A 23,471-nucleotide genomic window follows, 5' to 3' on the forward strand; every position below is an offset into this window, starting at 1 on the left:
GAGGTGGCAGCCAGTCTGTGGACGTATCCAGTTCAGTAAGAGGAGCCAATTAAAATGTTCTGTCTAACCTGCCAGCCTCATCATCTTCACTGCTTTTTGATTTTAGCTGGTGCATGTATGTTCATTTCTCTTCTTACAACCTGATAACAAGAAGATTGGCTTTCTGAAAAATATCACTCAGTTAAAGCTGCCAGTCATATCATCCAATTGTCTCTGGATGCATCTGCCCCACTGAGTTAAGTCCAATTAAAACCATCAGCGAGCTCCAGCTATGGCCAGCATTGGCTTGTCGTTCACAAGACCAGACTTTAGCCAAAATCATCATTCACTATTGCTCCAGCCTGTTCTCCCAGAACCTCAGACACAAACAGCTCTGACAAAAAGGCCAGATGTCTAGTTTGTCTGATTAACCCAATGCTTCTTTAGCGAGACAACTTGTGAAATGCATTGCGGGAACCTCGCTCGCTGCTTTTTTCCTCTCCAATTCCATTCGGATGAGTTAAATGTTGAGCCCTCTTCGTCAGTGTCACATTGGCACGTAAATGCTATTCCAATTATTCTGCACCCTCTCTGCTCACTGTCAAATTACCAGCGCTGGAAGCGGAGCACGGCTCTCTCACCGCACCTCTCTGGCATTTTCCTTGACAGGGAGAAGAAAGGAGCCTGAGATAGCAGAAAGAAGGAGGGCTCTGGGCTCAATGAGCATTTTAAATGCTGAAGCCAGGTAATCAGACAGGCTGAGACCAGGAGAGTGCTGCGCCATCGTAGACGTTTTTGCCACGGATGTTTTTCAGCTGCTTTTGCAGGCGAGGCTGTAGGTCATGAATACCTGACCAGGTGCTTCACATACAAGGAAAGCCATGTAATAAAATAAATAGAAAAGTTGCTTGCAAACTGAGTTCATGTTCCCTGAGTGGGTTTACTCTGCAATGTTTTTGCTGTCAACTTGCTTTGTGTCAAGTCCCATGTCTGTGACATTTTTCAAGCCATATTTTTGTTTTCCCCCCCTGCTTATTGGTGTCACAGGAAGGAAGTAGAAATAAGGTGAGGCTTAGACAGGTGATGTGAAGATACTTCTGCTCGTGTGGATCCGCGCACCAGCAGGCGGTAGAGTGCAAAACATCCTGAAATATCAATAATTCCTGTGCAAAACATAGCAAAAATTCCAGGAGTCTCTATCAAAAGAACAAGGGCTTTGCTGAGCTTGTACAACAAAGCCTGCAGTGTTTAATAATGCACAAACAGTGTGAGATTAGCAGCAGACTCCACACAACGTTCGGTCATATCTATTCAGTTATCTGTCTGCACAATTCTACTTTCATTCCTGTTTTGATTCTTCTACAATAAACGCAGCAGCGGGCTGGTAGTCAGCAGCATGTAAGCTGCAGTGAAAACAAGTTGTGTTTCTTAAATGACACCTCAGCTCCGGGGACCGTGGGGCAACAGCCACCTGATGTGTGTAAAAGTTATTTCAGGCATAAGGGACTGTCAGTCAGTGTGACAGCGTTTTGCAGCATTCACACACACACACACACAAACACACACACACACACACTCACACACACGTCTCATTAGCACAGGGATATGGAGGGGTTGAGTAAGTGCCGCTCTGTTCAGACGTTCATGCACACTTCACTGCCTGTCAGAGCCCGACCGCACGGAGCACAGAGGGAGTAAAGGCCTCAAAATGCAATGGAAAAAAAGGAAAAGCTGCAGACTAGTGGTAACGATACAAATCTTTTTGCCGTGCTGTTCTATATATTGTTTGGGGCTATTTTTTTTTGTTGTTTCGCTGGTTATCATGAACATAGCCGGGGAGCGGCGCACAGGGCACAGGCTGGGCAAGGAAGAAATTATAGGTTGGAGGCTTGAGGCCAGAGGTGACACACTGGAGAGGGGTGGAGGCGAGGAAGGGAGATAAGACACTTGGGGGGTGGGGGGATGGAGCTTCAGGGCGCAGGAATGAGAATTGAGGGAATGTAGAGGAAAAACAAGTGAGACCAGAGGCGTGTGAGGAGCAAACAGAGGAGTGCTCAGGGTTAATCAGGAGTTGCTTTGAATGCCGGGAATGGTCTAAGCGGAAGCTGTGGCCCAGAGGTGAGCTGGCAGGCATGTTAAGTAATGCATGGCCACTGACCAAGAAATAAGGACTATTGGAGGAATTGAACCAGCTGCCTCTTCTGCTATTCTCTCCTTATGATATGTATGTGAATATGACAGCTAATCAATCCCAGCTTTTTATGCTTTAAACTGGGTTTACCATAATCTTATTTTTCCCTTAAATAATGCTGTTAGGGTGGGTTACATGTCTATTTCATCAGCACTATGTGGGTCGCACCAAACGACAAGAGATAAAGGAGCCTGTAATTTTATTTAAATTACTGTTTGTTGACCATATTTACAAGGCTATGATCAACTCTCCACTCTGTCATCAGTGGCCTGCGAGAGGAAAGAAAAAGCACTGAAAGTGAAAATGCTCAAATTTGCTACTGACTCGCAGTGATGACAGTGCAGTTATTGACACTTGATCCTATATAAAGCATGACACATTGCAGTTTGTTTGAGTTTTCCTGGTGAGTTCCTAATAATAACACCATCAGTGACATCATGCACAAACAATTGCATTTGAATGAAGGTTTTTTGCATGCATCAAACCCTGTTTACATCACAGTGATCTACTGGAGGATGTACAGCACATTTCACTTATAAGCACAAAATAATGTGATACAATTGGTGAATCCCATTCACGCACACACACACACACACACACACACACACACACACACACACACACACACACACACACACACACACACACACACACACACACACCTCCATCTAGCCAATGGAAGCAAATTGGGGTTCACTCTCTTGTTCACTGTGGCTCAAGGACACCTCATAGGGGAAGACAAGGAATCAAACCAGCAAAACATCCCAACTGAGAGAGAAGCCACTCTACCAACCGAGTCACAACTGGTTATTTGAGGGATGATTGGTCTCAAAGTAAGAGAATCAACACAGAAAATCTCAAGATTATAAAGTTTGGAAAGAAAATTTCTGACGAGACAGTATTTTTACTTTCTTTTTTTTCTTCTATTTCTTAACAAGTACTCCTCACTATGGTAACAGTAACATTTCTGGTGAAATCTGAAATGATTTGCCCTTCCCTTTCAATCATAAACAATGCAAAAGTTTTCTAACATTGTAAACAACATTGCGCATTGTACATGAATCTATTTGCATGAACTCCATATTCATGGGAGAAATCTGGGAGACACGCCTAATATTTCTTATTCATGATGTCTCAGTCCGCCAGACGTCCTGTTGGTGGCTCAGCTTTTAAAGTCTTTGCATGCAACATCACGTTTGCAACCAATTTCATATGAACAATCCTTTCATTGATCCATTTAAAGACAGTCGAGCCAGAATAAAATTCAGTACAATACAATACTAAACATGATTGCATTATTATTGTTTTAGAATTAACAGCTTTTTTACAATGACCTTGCTTTGACAGCACAAAATGAATAGGATAAATGAGTAATATTCTTCCAGCATTCTTCCTTTAGTGGTTGCGACTGTGGATCATCATCCTCCATGCCTACTGTCTCCTGTGTCCTCCTTTCTCACAACAGTTGCCTGCTTGTCCTTCCTCACGGCAGCCATGAGCCTCCTCGCTGGCCTTCCTCATGTTCTCTTGCCTGGCAGCTTCATCCTCAGTGTGATGCAGGGAGTGGTTCATTAGTCTGTTTGGAGAGTCTGTACCTCCTTTCAGAGAGCAGCGGCGAAACGAGGTGAAATCCTCGGTGGGTAGGGAAAATTTGAGAAACAGTTGGAATTCTTTTGTAGTCCGTCCTTGTGCATGCTTCTGAGGACTTTCATGGGGTAATAACATTGTCTAATAATTATGATTACACAACTGGTTAAAGTGAAACTAATTAAGTCTAAATAGAGTTCAATTTTTTATAAAAGCAAACTTATATTAACTTGGATCATTTTGTCTCACCACGAAACCATTTCACCTGTAGGAATCATCGACAGCAGAAGAGTTGGGACAATGAGCAAAATGTAAAGAAAATGCATTTTCCAACTTCTTTGTGTTTCTAACTTCAAATGTTACGTATAAAAGTTATTTCATAAAATCATAACATGCCTCTTTTATCATGTCAAGGGATAGCTATAGTAATAGTTTCAGAAAACAATAACACACAGTTTGTCACAGCATCACAACCGTTTTGGTATCTGGGTTGTCTCTGTAGATCATAAAACATAAATGATGCACATGCCAACATCAAACACTTTCAGGTTTTAGTGTCATTTGCACATTTGTATTGTCATTTTTATAGAAATATCAACATAGGAATAGCTTGTATTTAAGTTTTTGCACTCATTTCAGAGCATTGAGTGTTGCATTTGTAGTTAGAAATGGTGAAAATAATGTTTATATTTTCGCAAATTGTTGTATTTTACGATACATTATATAGATTTTGCTTCATGCAATAATGACAGTGTAGTCTGTGCTTGTTGTCTTTTTAACAAGAAAAGCACTTTATTGTAACTTAACAATATTGCTTTGTGTTCCGTTCAAATTACAGACAGCTGGCTGCTTAGTAAACAGGAAATCCTTCACAATTATTGTGGAGTGTTCTTATGGTTTCTGTTGTTTGGGTTTTTTTAACAGTTTTTTTTTTTTCTTTTACAGTAGCTGCTTTGCAAATTATGCATATTGTAGAGTGCATCTGATGATATCAGGCAAGCTGCTACTATTTTAAAATGAATCAAAATTGCATTAGCTTCTCTGCACATTAAGAGGTCCGGGGTGATTATACGCTTCAAGATCCAATGCACAAAAGCAGGAGGCAAGTAACTAGTTGCAAACATAGTGCCATCCTCCGCTAAGGAGCTTCTTTCACAAATAAGTTGTCCAAAGCAAGCTGTGAAACTTTGCAATCGCCAGAATGTGAAATTATTGCCACAGGGAAATAAGCTTACCATCCAGGCTTGTATTACCACTTTGTATCACAAGATGGTGTATGGAGTCATTCATGCAACAGAAATAAAACAGGAGGCAAGTCATAAATCAAAACATGTCAACAACTAAAAAGTTCCCACATTATAAAATCCATACGAGAGGCAGATTTGAAGTTGTAGTGGGTCACAGCTGCCACTAGATTAGTGAATACAGCATTACATAAATCCCACACATTGTGTCTTTAATAATAATTACTCCTAATTTTATAATTTTTGTACAGATGAATCAATAAACAAACTACTACAACAGAACAGCAATAAAAAATGTACTTGGTCTATATATAATATACAATTGAATTGAATTGAATTGAATTGAATTGAAAGTTTATTTCCGGCATGTGGGCACAAATTAAATTATTCAAACCACAACAACAAAATTACATAAAAACACATTAAACAAATAAACATAACAAGCCAAAATTAAGTAGTTCAATAAATAATGCCCAACCATAACCGAAAAGGAGTAGGACGAAGCCTAAGCTTAACTTAACTTATAATAGACAATCACTTGAATGTAATCTTAGAATAAAGTATTATAATGAAAATCCCACTTACAGTAATATATTTGAATGTAGTTTACTGGTAAATTTCATAAAATGATTGTTAGAAGTCTAGTAATTATTGAAATAATTGTAGCCTGTTTTAAGATATGAACCTTGGACAGGGGTTTTGGTCAGAAGCTCCTGATATACAGATGTGTTGAGGCGGTCCACTAACTATTCACTTAGCATTCAGCCGTGGACCCTGTGCTTTACTCACATGTCGGGACGCATCAGTCCCTGCTGTAATCAGCGGTGCCGTGACAGGAAAACAAGGGGTAGGTAAGGGAACGTGAAGCTAACTCAAATGAGAGTCCAGTGTAAACAGTGACAGGGCCAATTCCAGTTCCCAATCTCACGGCAAATAGAGGTGAACAGGGGAGCACAGAGGCTTAACGAAGACATAGCAGCATCTGATCACAGCACCTCGCCACGTCACCGGTGTAGCAACAGGTCACGATAAAAGGATTTCAGTGTGGGCTTTAATCTAAAAGAAATGAAAAATTGTGGATGAGAAAAAAAACTTAAAAGAGGTCATCAAACAACTCATTTAAGCCCTCCTGAAGCCAGTGCACAAAAGCCTTAAAAACCTTTCTGAAAAGAAAAAAATTACACCACAGGAGATATGTAATTTTCTTTTTTCTTTTTTTCAAACAATCAAACCCATCAACCTTTGTCTGGTAAAAGCCACCAGGTTGAACTCAAATCAAAGAACGAATATGGTGGACAATGAAAAATTGACAAAAATGTCACATTTCTTTCATATGAAGGTTTTTGTCGTTAGCTTCGTAACAGAGTATTGTTTCCTCCTTCACTATTTTGATCAAATACAAAATAAAAAGCAACTCTGTTTCATTCCAGAAATTGAGTAGTGCAATAGCTTTTATTCCCATCTGATTCCCATTCAGTGAAGTCAGCCCTTATTTCAGCACCAGGAGCTGTCCACACACCAGCAGTGGGGAAAAACACAGTTTTCTCTTGCGTTTAACTGATGGGCCCAAACAGCTGAATATGCAAGTTTTCCAGCCTTTTTAGAGTTCTCGTTTGCTGTGTATTTATTTATTTCAATGCAACATGTAGTGGGGATAAAGGGAATAAAGCTTTTGCTGATGCAGGCCCAGCTGTACGTGATCGTCGTGTATAAGCAGGAGAGAGGGTGGGGAAGTAAAAGAGACAACGCAGTCAGTCTGTGTTGCAACTGTCCGTGCTTTCCATGTCGGAGCAGAGGAGGCTATTTCAAGCAAATGTGAACGACAAGAGCAATCATTTGGACATGTTTGTGACAAATTGCTGAAATCTGTTTCAGTTTGATGATGTTGGACATATGCAAATGGTTTGATAATAAATGAGTCATGACTCTGCCCTATGACAGAGAGATTGGGTCATGCTATATTTACAGATCAACTGACAGTTGTCATCAATGTCAACAGGTGCATTGGTTGTAAATGAGGTCAGTGTGTGAGGTGATCCCATGATATGGATGATGGGAAAATAGGCTGGTGTGACAGGAGAGCCTCGGAAGAAAGAAAAGCCTATAATTGATTTCTTGATAGGCCACAGCAGTGTTAATGAGGACTTTGTGAATGGGTGTGTCATCTGCATATTTTAAATACTTTGTGGCAGAAGGTGCGCTGCTGGAGTCAAATCATCACCACAGATTGTATAGAAAGACAGACTCAACACACAAGTATGTACACACCGCTATCAGCTGGGTGTGATTTCCATTTAGAGGTGAAGATTGATTGAAGATTGAAATTAATTTTTAGACCACGACCAAGTTGTTAACTCACAATGGATGGATGGATGGATGGATGGATGGATGGATGAATAGATGGATGAATAGATGGATGAATAGATGGATGAATAGATGGATGAACAGATGGATGGATTAATGGATGGATGCCTGAGACAACAATCCATTTGTGATTATATTCAGCAGTACACACTGTGACAGTTTGCCTATTTCAAGCTACTGTTTCAAAAACATCCATCACAAGGTTTCTATTGAAACGTTGTTTGGTGGGTGAAGCTAACTAATAGTTTAATACCATAATATTAGCCTCCTTTTGCTTTCAGCAACTGTATTCAGATTTTAAATATGCATGACACTCGTGGTCAAGGTTAACAGTTTCTTGCTGAACCAAAAAAGGATCATGAACTTACTCATACATCATGTCCTCAGTGGTGTACTCATCTAAGACACATGGAATTGTCGAATTATATTAACCAATGTCCATCTTTGCTCACAATGTCCAGAGAGTTTGTCAGAACTGATATTTTTTTCTATTTCTCTCTCGTTTTCACCTTCCCACTCCTCCTTTGATTACTGACTCAGCATTGAGGCTATAGAACCACATCACTTCCTTTTTGTCGCCATCTGAATCCTGTTCTTTATGTAGTCGTGCCTGTGCTTATTCCAGAGAAGCATACATGCAGCTCTGCCTACAGATTTAACTGTACAAACACATCTCTGGCTCCCAAAAAACATCGGTATAGAAAATATCCCTTTCACCGTGTAGGTTTGTATCGCCGTGGCTCTCCTTTGTCAATGACAAGCGACTTTACAAAGGGAGCGCTGCAATCTGCGCGCCTATAGGTCAAGAGCTCTGCAGCATCTAAATAGGATATGTGCCAATTAAAGCCTCTTGCACCTTGTCTCGGTCGACATAATTCACTTAACCCTGAGCCCGCAGCTGACAGGCAGCATTTGTTTACACATCCCTCCTCGTGCAAGCTGCCATGCCCCATCAGCTCCATCGTATTGGAGCAAGGCGCCTCCCACCACACCCACACATGCTGCTTCCTGACTCGCTGTTTCCATGGAAATTTACCCTGGGAAGCTTTTGCATCTCCCAACCTTGAAAGTACCCCAAGTAGGATCGACTCTGAGAATATATTGTTGTCAAAGTGAATTGTCATAACAGTAATCAGTGCCATTTCTGATACTCCGCATTTCAGCAGCTCCCTAACTCTCAAGTTCATTATTTCCTCTCCTGCTGTGTGCTGTGTCGAAGGTACCAGCTTAAAGGAAGAACTGGAGGATTGCACACAAAGAGAAGACTGAGACTGGGGCAAATTAAAACATGAGGGATATTAATACAGTATAGCTGCCTATAATAATGCCCTTCAGAGGCAACTTCTCTTTATCATGTTTTGATTTTATTCCTAAAGCTCTATTCTCTCAATTTTTAGATTGAAAATCGCATTGCTTCAATTCCATTCCTCTATTACTTTGAGGTATCGAGGGTCTCATCTGTAATGACTTTGAAATTACCATTAAATGTATCCTCAAGGTGTGCAGTTTTCAACTGAACACAGAAAAGTGTATCTCTGACTAAGAAATGTGCATTCAGTCCATCATGTCACATATATAATGCAGGATGGTTAACCCATTCAAACACTCACTCGGTGGTGATGGGGTGATGATCAAAGTGGCGTAACAGAGCAGCTGCTCTGCCTCAGTGCAGAGACTGATCTGAAAATAGTGTAAAGGTGTTAATGCAGCACTGCAGTCTCACATCATAAATAGTGTTCGGCAGAGCTCAGTCTTTATCTCACTAAATGTTGATGTAGTCTTTGTATGCCCGGCCCGTGCTCTGCCACACACAATTATGAGCCAAACCATGTGTTATTTATGGAGCGGGGAAGGCATGATGATTTAATGTGGCAGGGGGGGATATGAGGAAGTGTCCTCTATTTCATTTGGATGTGGACTAATGAGAGAGCGCATCCCCCATGATTTACAAGTCCTCTCAGCAATTGACCTTGGTTTGGGGTCAGAGGTGGAAGGGAAGCCCAGGCGTGGTGTTTCGAAACGCTGTGTAATTTATGGATTTCACCAACTCCAGCATACCTGCTGTGGTCCCTCTGGGATGCAGTAAAGGGAATTGTGCTGAGGAGGTCAGAAGTGTGTAATGATGAGGTTTAGAAGCAGGAATCAGGTGTAATACAACAATTGAAGTTATTAACATTCTTTATTAACAACGGAGTTCTATTCAAAGCTGTAAGTAGGTGCTAAACAATGGGTGATATTTTCTTTGTCTGTCTTCATTCACTGCACACTGAAATAAATCTGTCACAAAATCATAATAACTGGAAGTATGGATTCAGGATTTGTGAAGCGTACAATCAAATATGTCCTCTGTTAACCTCTGTCGGCAAGAGAAAAAAGCAACATTATTGACAGAAGTCAAATTGAATAACCCCCACTCTACAGCCGCTCGCCTTAACCTGAAAGAACCCTGTGCTTGGAATTAACCACAGACAAGGAAGGTGGAAATAGTGCACACAACAAGTAGAAGAAGACATTTTTCTCTGAAGCTATATCACCTTTATTAGTCTGTGCTTCTTCATGGCTGTGTGCAAGCAAGTGGGAATCCCAGTGACTGAAGATATTTTGATTAAAAAAAGAAGTAAAACACATTAGCAATCAGAGAAGGGGCTCATTGGTTATGAATTTAAATGATGACGTTAATTATTAAACAGGTGTTAAAAATAGCCAATCCTAAAAAATAGATTCGACATTGCTCTCTGCATTTCCTGAATCCAGTGTTCATGTGAAAGCAACAATCCCTGAGTTACCCCTGAAAGAAAACCAGTTCAAGCAAAAGTGGAGGAGGAGTATAATTGCAAAGACAATAGTCAACATTTTTAAAGTAAAAATGGATTCAAGAGTACTTGAATGCACAGTAACAAACACAAAAAGATTTATTGCACAACTCTGCAGTCCCACTCAGCTCTGCAAAGATTTATAACTGACTTTAGCCAATTGTTTTGCTTCCCAGGCTGAAAAACTCTGTTTTTCTGCCTCTTGTGATTTTTCACCAATGGGCTGTTTAATAAAACTAAAAGTGCTCAATCTGCTGCAGAGCAGTCACTACCAGTGTTTTGTAATTTGTTACAACTAATGTGATGATCGTGCATCATCTCGGAGGAAGGTAAGATGCAGAGATGTTTTTCACTCGTGAAATCCCAACTACGTTTATTAGTGTTATCTTAACAGTCAAGACAGTGATGAAACAGGGATCCACAGTCTTTGATCGGACCACGATTGTAGTGTGGCCGTCGCAATTATGACAGGAGCAATAGAGATGATGGAAGATGACGAGTAACAAAGTACAGACAGGGAGGAAGGTCACAGATGGTGGGATCAAACACAACACATTTCACATCCAACTTGACAACAAAAGTCACAGCCAACTTTTTTGAGCCTGTGCACATTTATTTGATCCTGTAGTGTGAGGCAGTGGGGGGCCTCGAGGTCAGAGAAGTGGACTTGTGATCAGAGGTTTGTATGTTTGAATCCCACTGCTCCCTGGGTATAGCACTGAGGCAGCCCACCACTCCCAGCATGTACAGTTAAGGGTAACAATGAATAAGATGGGTTGAACACAGAGACGTCATTTCTCCAAGGGAATCAATAACTTGCGTTTTCGTTCTGAGTAATACATTAACCTAAACCCACACTTTTGTCCTGAATCTGTTGAAGTAGGTTTGGTTCCTACTGAATACTTCTTATGTGTGTAGACAAAAGAGAAAGAGGGAGAGAGATGCTAGTATATTCATGTACATCTACAAAAGACAGAATATAATAATCGTGGTTGTGTTTTGTCTCATTTATTTCAAGGTGTAAAATCTGTGTGTACATTTTGGAATTATTACAGATAAACTGAAACACACGAAGAGACAGGTTTTTTGTTGTAATATGAATACTGATGAGCTGCATCTGTAATGCACAGAAGACAAATTTGTATCAATATGTTCATTTATTACATCACATTTCTGCACTGTTGGAGTCTGTCAGCTCCTGGAAACAGCCTGCAGGCCTGCTAAAGTGTTACGAAAGCTTCTGCTGCTGCGATAGCAGCCCTCAACTCATCTGCATTGTGGCTCTGGTGTCTCCTCTTACTATGTAACTTCCTGATGGATGCAGTGTTTACTTTGGACTTGATGACTTCTCACAATAGACATTGAAGCAACCTCTATGTGAACAGGTGATCCACTGAGCAACGGTGCAGTTCTTATTGTCTGTCCCTGCCTCTGGTTTAGTATTTCAACACTGATGGCTGTGTCCTGGTTCCTGCTGCTCTGACTCCAGCCTCAGTCTTCTTCTGAAGTGTGATGATCTTCTCTATTCTGCAACTTCACTGCTGCTTTTACAACTTCTCCTGCAACACTTTGTCCTCCAAGTCAATTTGCATTTACTCTGATTTGACTTTGAGCAGCCGTCATTTCAGTGATGAAATCTCGTAGGGTGCACAAGAATATATACTCACCAGCCACTTAATGAGACAAACAATTTAATTCCATTCACTACAACAGCACTGCTATCCATTCCAAATTCTGCATTTACAAGTTAATATTGGTAAATTATGTTCAAGATCATTCTTGGAAGTTTGTCCATCCTGTTGTCCTGATATGTTTTTGTAAAAAAATAAATAAAACAAACGTTATTCTGTCTGGCCTTGGGTCTTTCCCTGAACATTTCCTTTCATAATTAGCAGTTCACAGAATTAGTAAACTGCCTTCCGTGAGCACGGGAGACTACCCGGGGTCATACTACTAGACTACAGACAAGAATCAGTGTCTTTGTGTTTTGGTTTTATTCATATCCAGGACAATGTCATTGGTCGGATCAATGGATGTTTGACTGATTCATTCTTCGCCAAACCTTAGCTTTGAGTAGTGCACGCCAAAGGATGTCTTAAATCCTCTAAGCCTTCTGTCACCAGGCAATCCTCACATGATAAGGATAACTTTTCCTTTTTCTTTTTTTCCGATTGTCTATATTTAGGTTTGGGAGAATCTCTCTGAGCACAACTTTAATCTCAGGTCACTGATTGCTCTCACATCCTCCTCCTCCTTCTCCATGTCCTCCCAAGCGGTTGCTCCCTGTGGCTCAGTCCTGGAGGATTTCAATGCCAACTAATACATTGTTTCATCTCTCACCACAGCAAGTTAAAACATCAATGTGCCAAAGCTTCAGGCCTAATTCCTCCATTCTCAAGCATTTTTCCTCTGATGGCCCATAGCAGCATGCCCAAGCCTTGTATTCCCACACAGAGTCAAACGGGAAAGGCGCATGTGTGTGTGTACAGAGTGCAGGTGTGGGTGGTTTGTTGGGAGAGAGTGGAGTGCAGCTGGTTGGGGTCACAGTGGCTCACTGTGCAGAATGACTAATGAAAGGTTTTTTTGGTGGCGCAGCATGGCTGCCTCATCTGAATAGTGCGCTGGAGGAGGACACGCCTCGTCTGGCTTCCAGCAGCCTCCTGGCCTGTCGCTGGTTCAAAAACGGGCATTTAACAAGTTCTCCCAGAACACGGGGCCGCAATCCTTCACTTAACAAGCTCATTATTTCACATTGTTTTTGTACTTTGCTCCTCCTCGGTGGCGGTGTCGGGGAATGGGATGATGTTTGATGTATGTCTCTGCTTGAGAGTTGTGCAAGGGCCTTTGAGAGGGAAGGATGATAATGCAGCCGCTAATGATGTGGCCTTTGCTTATGTGGATCCTTGCAGCAACGCTGGGTCATCTGTATGAATATTCAGAGGCTTTGTCTTGGAGAGAAAGAGGTGCCTGCTCAAGGTTATTTTAGAGGGTGAAGGAGGACAAATTCCACAAAGCTGGTTCTGCTTTTGAATCAGCTCCCATCATCAGAAAATTACAGTGAGACATTACCAGAGAATCAAAGTGAAATCCAACAGAGGACTTTGTTTGATCTGTGCTGTGTCTTTTATATGTGTTTTTGTTTAGTGAAATCCATTAGAGCTTCAAAAGCAAAACCACCAGAATCTGACATTTAATATCTCGGGGTAAAAACAACTTTAGTTTTATTGCTCTATTTTTTTTCCATTACAGAATTCCCCATTGAAGCATTTATCCAGAGTATTTTCTTTAGTGCTGTGGACAATCTTTTTTTGTTGCACTAACAAAAAAAATCGGATCCAGTAAAAAAAAAAGAACTCTGACAACCAGCTCCAAATCATCTCCTACCAATAACACACTTTCGGATAAAATGATTTACATCTTCTGTTTCTGCTCCATCTGTAGTTGGTTTTTCTGTTGCGAGTGTTTAGCGTCTCTCAAGACGAAACTTCACTCTTAACAATGTATCACTGTTTTGCTGCACAGCAGTGAAAATCAATAGTATAGTTATACTAAGTAGAATTGACTGAGTGTGAAATTGCAATCAAACGGCAACTATTAGCCTCAAACAAATAGATACTACAGAGATAAATTATGTTTACAAATCCCCCTGAAATTCAGTTTATGTTGCCATGTTGCTTCTTTCAGTAAGACCGTGTCATGGAAAGACGTTCCTCTCGACAAATGTAATTTTGGCTCCCCACTTGAGAGACGGCTGCATTGTTAAGAGCCTGAGTTTAAAGCCTGCCTGTAACAGACCTGACTTTTCTAATCGAACTAAGCCATGTCAGATATTTCTGAAACAACTTGTCCTGTCGATGATCAATTCAGTGTATTTTACTAGCAATGATCACACCAAAACAAAGTAAAGCTATAAGTTTAGTTTGAAAAATAATAGATGAAAGGCAATCAATGAGGAAGAGGAGGAGGTTTGTGTGGTCAAGAGACGAAGTTTAGGAAGCAGCCATAGCCAATTATTCCCTGAGCTGTATGCCGACCTCCCAGATGAGAGGAACAAATGTTAGGAAATAGGATTCGATGGGTAAAAATATAGATGACTAGAGGATGGATGAGGTGAAAGATTTAATTAGTGATGAGAGGAAAAATTGTGTGGAAGGAAATGAATGAATAGATGAACAAGGAATGTTTAATGGGGGATGTGGGAGGGAAATAGTGTGTAGGTGGGAGATGAGAAAGGAGGATGAATGAAGACAAGAAGAGATGAAATGGACAGAGGAAGACACTAGGGTCGAGAGAATGGGGCCGGCATGGTTTGATCAATAAGGATTGTCATGATGATTAGAGGCTCGTCCAAAACTTCAGTAAACATGAGCGGGCACTCGGTAGAGTGCAGATCTTCACCAACGCCACATTTGTTTGTGGAACTGAGTTAGTTTCTCTAGTATGTTAGCAGTGAGCTAATATCGCTTTGTTGCTATTCTGCAGTGAAGCTGTGGGTTAGGGTTAAGGAGTTACCTCAAAACCTCACCACCAACAACTGGATTCCTGTCTTTAGTCCATAGGAAACACAATGAAGTTGAATCTGCATTAACCTTTGTCATTTGTGTGTGAATGACTGTTTTTCTCTTTAGGATGCTTAACACAGTAAAAGTGTGCTATCAACGTCAAGTAAATTTTGGTCTTCCTGCTGCATCCACCACTCAAACGGTCTCCATAAAAGAAATAAACAGAAAAAAGAGTAGTGTCCAACAGTTTTCTCCTGAAATGTGTCAGTGTTCCTGCAGAGCTGCTGAATGAAGTGTTTACAACTTGGCTGGTCTTCAGGGTGCAGCATCGAATGGCAGTGAGACAGTATTGACATCAGCAGCGGTGACAAACTTGTAACAATGGCTGGACAAAACACCTCTTAGAAGGGAACCAATTAAACCTTTGGAGATTTCAATTACCACTTTGATGGGGTTTTCAAGATCAATAACCAAGCATGTGTCTTGACAGGATGGTCAGGGCCAGAAGAGGCTCAAACTGCCTCAATCGGTTTCAGAGCAGCAGACACCGAAAGAAGGTCGCTGTGCTTAGATGCATTTCCGTGGCAATGGTGTCCGTGCACGACGTGATAAATATTAATGTGTTTCATGTATGGCAACGTAAGCTGAAATCAAAAGATGTGCATCCTACACAAGCTGTCATTAGGGTTAAGAGATCAAATAAGACGGAGGAAGCTCAACACGATGTGAAAGTGTCACATGCCGCCTCCTCAGCGCCCTCCTATTCTTTGTCCTCCTCCTCCTCCTCCTCCTGAGTCTCGTTCAGAAGAATGAAGACAAAGATTCCACACAGAGCCAGACAGCGCCGTTGAGCTCTCGAGCGCATACTGATCCAAAACAACCCTGCATCTGGGCAACATGTTTTATTCCCTCCCCACTGAGGCGTGTTTAAGTGCGAGATAGGGCTCTGCACATCTCATCACTTAGGGAAGGTTGTGGCCTACGTCTGCAGCCCCTCACCCCCCTCCAGCCCCCAGCCCCCCCGCCCCCACCGCACCTCACCCACCACCACCCGTGTGCAGGTTCCCATCACTTCCACACTTAAATTGGAAGTGACAAGCCACTCGGCAGAGGTGTCTTTGCTCCCCCACATCAACAGCCATGCAGCCCCACTCAGACCTGTCAGTCTGATTACATATCAGGAGGATGGGAGGGGGGACCTGAGAAAAGAAGATGTCCAGCTGGAGACAGACCACTAAACGCATTGTCTGTCGTGCTGCTGCACATCTGCCAATACACATCCCACCTGTCCCCACGGCTGCTACAAAACCAATCAGTATGTCTCCATTACTCTCCTGCCATCACTCTAGAAATTCACCAAATGGCATCTTCCTGTTTTTCTCTCATTCTTTCTCCTTGTTTGCAAACTGCTGGTTTTCTCATCTTGGCGTGTTTGTCTTTGCTGCTTTTTAGCTCTATTTGCACCATTTCATTTCTTTCATCTTTTAGTGCATTTTAACATTTTTCTTCTTGCGTTTCATCTCCACAGTTTACAACTGAGAGTGCAATTCATATAGTATTTTTTATACTTGTGGCAACTCATCACACATATTGGGATACCTGTTCTACCTCTATGGACTAGCAAAGCACTGGTGGTTTGAAAAGAATCAAAAAGTAGACGTTCCAACCGATGGGAAGCATCAAAATATTGAAGCCTGACTCTTCCGCAATGACCAAAATGCACAATGTTTATATAAGCACTGATGTTCCTCTCTCTTTTCTCCTGTCTCTCCCCAGGCGTGAAACTTGGAAGCAATCCACGGCAGTCCAGAGAGGTACGTATTTACTCCATTTACCCCAAAACACAGACACGCAGGTTGGTCCCACCTGTTATCTATTGCAAAAAAAGTGATTGTCAGCCTTGTACCTCTCAGCGTGTCTGATAGCATCTGTGTAGAGAGGCTGACCTCACACTGTGCTTTCAGTCAGCCACACTGAGCCTGAGCTTGGCGAGTAAACGTTCCCAGCTGAACCTGGCCGGCTTGCTCAGGGTGTTATCACACCCAGTATTTCTTTTCTTTTTTTTTTAACTAAAGGATCTTTTTGTTTCTCCTCAGTCTTTGTTTTCTGTCACTTACACAACGTTTCCTACAATTAAAATGTCCCACAAGGTTGAACATTATGTGAAGTACGAGTTAAAGCAAAGGCCTTTATTTACCTGAAAGTGGGACCAACACAGACTTCTTTATTTATTATCAGTTCTTTATGACTTTGATGTCGGCAACATATTTCCCCAAATGTTTTCCGATAATTTTGCAACAGTCCTTCTCAAATCAGCCCTATTTTCAAAGCAAGGATTCCAATTAAAAAGTAATGTTTTTTGCATTTATGCCCAATATTGCTCGACTGCTCTTGAACATTTCTCATCCCTTTTTTTGTGAGAAATTATCAGATGTTTCTTATAGGCAGTCACCCTGACCTCGCCACAAATCCACACTATTGTGATACTTGTGTGGTTTGAAATTGTTTCGTTTGAAACCAACCAGACCTGCTAAGAAAAGAAAAAGACTGGATAACAGAGCAGGGTACTTCAAATCACATAGGTACGTATTGTTGAGAATGAATAAACACTGCACACATGTGCAGGTCAATCATACAAAGTCCTCCCCTGATGGCTCTTAGACTGTGTTTCTTCTCTCTGGTCGAAACAACATCCATGATGTTCAAAAAAGAAAAAAAGATTTACCTCAGTCCATTTAAAATGGACAGCAGCATCTCAAATTGTAGGTCATACCTGGTTTCTTCTCTGTCTGCCTGAGTTCTATCTTGAATCTGTCAATGCAGCCATGAACTGTGATTAGAGACAATGAAACACACAGAACATTGTTTTCATGTCTGTTTCAATGCAGTGCTGCCTGAGGGTCCAAGCTCCTCAAGAGTCAAAACTATTTCAGAATGAAATTTATAGCTTCAGAGAATTCTTCAGATGTTTAAGTCTTCTAATTGCATGTTTGCAATTACAAACATACAAAATCCCCAAATCCTTTGCAATTTTGTATTTTGAATTCTTCAATTATTTGATGTCTTTTTTAGATTTACAATGTGTCTGTGCACAATTGTGACTTTTTTTTTTTCTATTTTTCATTCGACGAGTTGATGTTCCATCTTTGTGTTATCCGTAATGAATTATTGAGTTGGAGCTATTTCTTTATTATAACCTTCTGTTTTTATTTTTCATTCCACTCAAAATACAAGTAAACAAGTTTATCTAAGTAAATCTCTGAATGGAATCGTCAAACCTCAGTGCTATTAATGACCTCTGTCAGCATCTCATGCTGCTTCAGATCAGAGGTCCATAATGTTCAGTAAGACTCTTTGGCTCCACATTCGCTGCAAAAGGTGGATTTTCTTGTTGTTCTCTCTGTTTGAAGTCATTCTGCAGCAGGTTTACTTTCATCTGTTCCAGGGTCATTGTGTTGTTGCGTCACAGCGTTTTCAACTGAACTACAGCCGCCAGGCAGCTCGCCTTTCATCCTGCGAGATACCGTAATAAACTTAAGAATTTATTTTGATGGCGATGATGGCGAGCTGTCCGGGCCCAGAGGCTACAAAACAGCCTGACTCTTACCTCCGCAGCATTTCACCTTTAGGATGCTGTTTTCATGGTTTCAGACACAGTGCCTGGTTGTCTCTGCCAAACAATTCGGAGTTAGTTTCATCAGTCCACAAAAGGTTTTCCCGGTAGAGCTGCGGAGTGTCGAGGTGTACTTTGCCAAGCTTCACATCCCCGCTGATGTGTTCATTGGAGAGCAGCAGCCTCCTCCGCCATGCACACCACGCCTGTTCAATGATTTACGTTTGGTAGGCTCATAAATATTGATGATAACCATCTCTAATGATTTCTTTATGCCTTCAGCTCTTATTCTGAGCTGCTTCTTTTTCATCTCATTGCATTCAGCAGGTTACTTTTAAATTCTACCGTCTTTTTTAAATCTTACATATTGTGGTTCACATTGGGAGATGTTGAGTGCAAACGGCTCAACTCAAATGATCAAGTCTTTTCTTTACGAGCTATCACAGATCTCTCTGAAGGAGATACATGCTGTATAAATTAAGACATTCAAAAGAAATACATGGGATTGATTAAAGAACATGAAATTGAATTAAAACAATTAAAAATCAAACGATAATCATAGAAAAAACATCCATGAACGTGTGTTTTGAGAGGGATTTAAAAATGGACAAAAATAAAGCAAGGCTGATCTCTTCTGGCAGGTTTCTAAAGAGCATCTAGGAGACTTTTTTAAACCGTGGTTAAAAAGAATCAACCAGCCATTCTTGCCTTAAATACACAATGCTCTCGTTTTCTTCAGCATTGTAGACACAATTGTGACTGAATTTTAACAACACCTAGACAGGTCAGACCATATGGACATTTTTATTAAATACTGAATTTGGAGCAACATATAGAAATTGACATATTTGGGAATCATCTTTCTAGAATGTAAAGACACAGCATGGCTTCATGATTTTTGAAAAAAGAGAGTCCCGACTGAATGAAGCCACATGTCTCCAGTCCATATCTGTCACCCTTTGAAAGGACTGTTTACAATGAACAGATAAAAACAAAAGCGAGGAGAGGCCATACTGTTGTGTACATATTGTATCTAGCATGCATGAGAAGGCGTCTCATTTCATGTCATGTCAGGTTTACATCATTCTTACCACATTCTAAGCAATTTATTCATCTTGCATGTGTCTGTTGTGTTTAAGGTAATCATATTGTGTTTGCCAACACAACACAGGCCACAGTGATTAAAAAGCTCCAGGACTGATCAAGTTTTTCAAACGTCATTCAAAAATGTTTTTCCAATTTCATTAAATTTCTATTATTGAAAAACGTTTGTTGCATTTCTACTGCACTCAACATTAAATTCAACATTCTTTTCGCACAGCCTTCTCTCGGTATTTGGATGTATTGTTGGATTTCTTGCAGAACTGAATGGGAGTGAATGGAACTCCTTTTAGAGAGAAATAAAATAAAATCTCTGAGACTTGAATAAACAAAAGAAGCTGCGAACTTGAGAGTTCTTTGACATCATTATAAAGGCCTTGTCGATTTGAACCATGTTTTTATTACACAATAACAGCTGCAGGTTTCAGGGAGCCCGAGAGAGAGCAACTTCCTGTTTGACTTGAAGACAATCCATGAACTGGGTTTTTATGTCAGACGTGCTCGTGCTGCTGTATGCTCTCTCAGCTGACCCCCGCACACTCTTTTCTCTGCTGTGATCATCAGAACCACTGAGAGACTTACATTCGAACGTGATGTCTGGCGTAGAGGTTTTCTGCACTGCACTCGCTCTGCACATTAAGCAGGGGAGGAGGAACCTTTCCTCTCTTTTTTGGTTTAGCTCCCCCCTCCAGATGTCCCTGCAAATGAAAGAATATGGTCATTTAAGTCAGGAGGGGGATGTACCGAGATTCACGATGATCTCATCACCTTGTCTGTTGTAAAATTAAAATTATACATCCAGTCCATTGACTTTATGACGCCATTACAGCATTTAATTGAAATAAAATGTCAGAATGCATGATGGCCCTGAGCGTCATCTGATGGTAATCAGGCAGTAGATGATTCTAATTTAGATTCCCCATTAAGTGTTTATAAGACATTTATATGGTTTTACAGCTCAGTTTATTGATAGGTCATGGATGGTATTGGACAGTGTGTGACATTTGCATGTAACTAAGTTAGAGCTCCCGTTTAAGGTGTAGTGAAACAGCACCTTCATGTGGCTGATTTGAGAATTAAACATAGGGGGTGAATGTGTTTGTTCAAGACCACGGAACTCAGATTTCTGACATTTTAACATCAAAAGTCTGATTGTGTCATTCTTGAACTTACATCAACATCCTCAACTGGAAATATTGATTCAGCTTCTGTCAACTTCACCTTGTGATGTCTTTGTTTTACAGACACTTTCCACTCGGGACAAGGAGAGGGGCAAATCAGACAGTTATCAGGACCTCCAGGCCACAGAGGGCATCCTGTCCAGCCCCATTCCTCCCATGCAGTTTCCACACTTTGAGAAAGCCCAACGGACCGCCACCCCTGGATCCCGAGAGCAGGATATCGGCTCGCTTCATGTCTCCAAAAGACAACGCAAACTTCTGAAGACAAGCCCCCCAATCCAGCACTCTAAAAACATTTCTCTATCCTCAGCTTCGGCTGCTTCCTCGGTTTCCTCAGTTTCCTCCTCCTCCTCCTCCTCCTCCTCCTCCTCCTCCTCTTCCTCCTTCTCTCCTGTTTTCTCACCCTCTGCTTCTGGATCTTTCTCCCCTGAGAGCTGGAGAAAGCTCTACAGTATCTTAGAAGCACGCCAGCAGCTAATGAAGGAGATCTGTGCCAAGTATAAAAGCAGCATCTCAAAAACCATCACGCGGCATCACGTGAAGCATCTCTTTGTGGAGGACAAGTACAAGCTGCTGTACTGCCAGGTGCCCAAGGCGGGCTGCTCCAACTGGAAGAGGACCCTGATGGTCCTGGCAGGACAGGCTTCCAACACGCAGAGCATCAATCACGACACGGTCCACTACGGCCACCACCTGAAGAAGCTGGACAGCTTTGACCGAAAGGGAATCATGCACCGTCTGGAGACGTACACAAAAGTCATGTTCGTGCGCGAGCCTCTGGAGAGAATGGTGTCGGCCTACAGGGACAAGTTCGAGAATCCCAACAACTACTATCACTCCCTGTTTGGGAAACCCATCATCTCCAAGTACAGGGCAAACCCGTCCTGGGCCGCCCTGAAGACGGGCAACGGGGTCACGTTCAAGGAGTTCGTCCAGTACCTGCTGGACGTTCACCGGCCCGTGGGGATGGACATCCACTGGGAGCAGGCCAACCAGCTCTGCAATCCCTGTCTCATAGACTACGACTTCATCGGAAAGTTTGAGAACATGGAGGAGGAGTCTAACTTTCTCCTGCGACTGGCAGGGGCTCCTGCCAACCTCACGCTGCCCAGTTTTAAAGATAGGAACCCCAGCGACAAGAGGACCTCTATGCAGATCACAGAAAAATACTTTTCACAGGTCAGCACGTTGGAGCGGCAGCGAGTGTACGACTTCTACTACATGGACTATCTGATGTTTAACTACTCCAAGCCTTTCAAGGATTTATATTGACCCTTACCATGATCCTTGAATTACAGTCACATTCCACTACGTTTCCACCATGAATCTTAACATGACAGCTCACTCACATGCTACCATCGGTCTCAGCAGAGAGATCAGGCAGACCAAACTTCTTCTGAATTTCCCAGAAGCTGCTTTTCATGACAATTTGACCAGGTCACCTTCATTTTTACCCAAACGTGGCGATGAGACGGTTGATGTATTGTTGTATCAGATATTCTAAATTGTCATGAAGTGCAAGGCATAAATTCACAAATGGTGGAGAACAATTTTAAATTCATAAATTTGTAAAGATGAAGCTTCTAAAAAAAAAAAAATGGATATTGTTAAACAGGCTTTAAATTATGCCTCACCGTAAGTCAAGTAGCATTTGTAAATGTATTATATAACTTAATTTACCTTCTCTTGGCAATTCTAATATTAAAAGAGTGTGACCCCCTATCATTTTAGATTTTTTTTTTTTTTTTAATTGTTGATCTCAATTTATTCAAATCAACGCTTGTCATTTAAATCATTGAAATTATTTGCATTTACTATTTGACTTGCAGCTGGTGAGGCATGAGTATACCTCTTTGTATCAGTACATACTAATAAAGATATTTTCATGTGAATGGCTTTACTAAAATAGAAACCATAATAAAAAAAAAATAATAAAAAAAAAAGTATAAATCTTTAAAAAGTGTGAAGAGCTGCCCACTGGGAAGCTGTGTGCACTTATTGTAGCATTTTGATACTTCTAACGTTGTGGGTTAGGTTTCTGCTTGGAGTTTGTTCTCTTAACACCACATACACACGCTGTCACTCCTCCACCTCTAGAGCTTTTTTAGTCGGGCTGTGTTAAATGTGTGTAAACGCAGGACTTCCAGGTGTTTGCAGGGTACAAAGTGTTGCTGCCAGTATCTCTCAATGCCTGTTAGTGTTTCAATCTTACCGGTCGGCTGGTTTCTTTTACAAAACACAATGGACAAATCAAGTCCGAGGACTAAAGCAGACGGAAGGACAACAGTTGTTCAGAGCTGCTTTAAAAAAAAAAGGAAAAAAAAAAAAGTTGTTTTTTTTCAAAGTGTGCGGACTCTCCAGCAGGAGTGAGCAGAGTGTTCTCCCTCCACCACATCAGACACCCCCTGAACAGTTTCTCACACTGTCAACAGCTCCGTCTCCTCTGTATGTATCACATGTTTCTCTCACACCGAATAGGCTTTTTCTGACTCTACTGTGTACAATTGTATAATGGGCATTCAGATGACTCTATATTTTTCTATGTATTTCTAAAATATATATATATATATCTATATATTTAGTGCTTCATGGTGAAGGTGTGTTGATTTCCTTTTTCAATGTCAATTCTTGTTCTTTCAGTACTACCAGTATAGAGTGTCGTGTAACTGAAGAGTTTCTTTCCAAAACGAAGCATCCACCAGCTGAAAAACCACAACGTCAACCGAACAGCAAAAAATTGGGTGTATCTCATTTAACTGATGAAGCCAAACCACTTGGTACTATGGAAGTAGTGAACGATTTTACTAAATGCAAATGGATAAATATAATTTTGGAAATTAGCTCTTTGATTACTAAACCCTAAACCTTTTTGGAGTCTCAATGGAACAATGGACTC

The 23,471-nt window shown here is 41.2% G+C and overlaps 1 protein-coding gene across 1 annotated transcript in view; it reads left to right on the top strand.

The window, feature by feature from the left end:
• chst8 (carbohydrate (N-acetylgalactosamine 4-0) sulfotransferase 8) overlaps window positions 1–22,491 on the top strand; it is a 207,292-nt gene extending 184,801 nt beyond the window's left edge. The window contains exons 3-4 of the mRNA XM_080491841.1: window positions 16,457–16,494; window positions 20,639–22,491. Of these exons, the coding sequence (XP_080347967.1) occupies window positions 16,457–16,494; window positions 20,639–21,847 (1,247 nt within the window). The 3' untranslated portion in view covers window positions 21,848–22,491. The remainder of the gene's footprint in view (window positions 1–16,456; window positions 16,495–20,638) is intronic.
• The last annotated feature ends 980 nt before the right edge of the window (window positions 22,492–23,471 follow it).

The sequence above is a fragment of the Lipophrys pholis genome, assembly GCF_963383615.2.
Source record: "Lipophrys pholis genome assembly, chromosome: 2".
NCBI lineage: Eukaryota > Metazoa > Chordata > Actinopteri > Blenniiformes > Blenniidae > Lipophrys > Lipophrys pholis.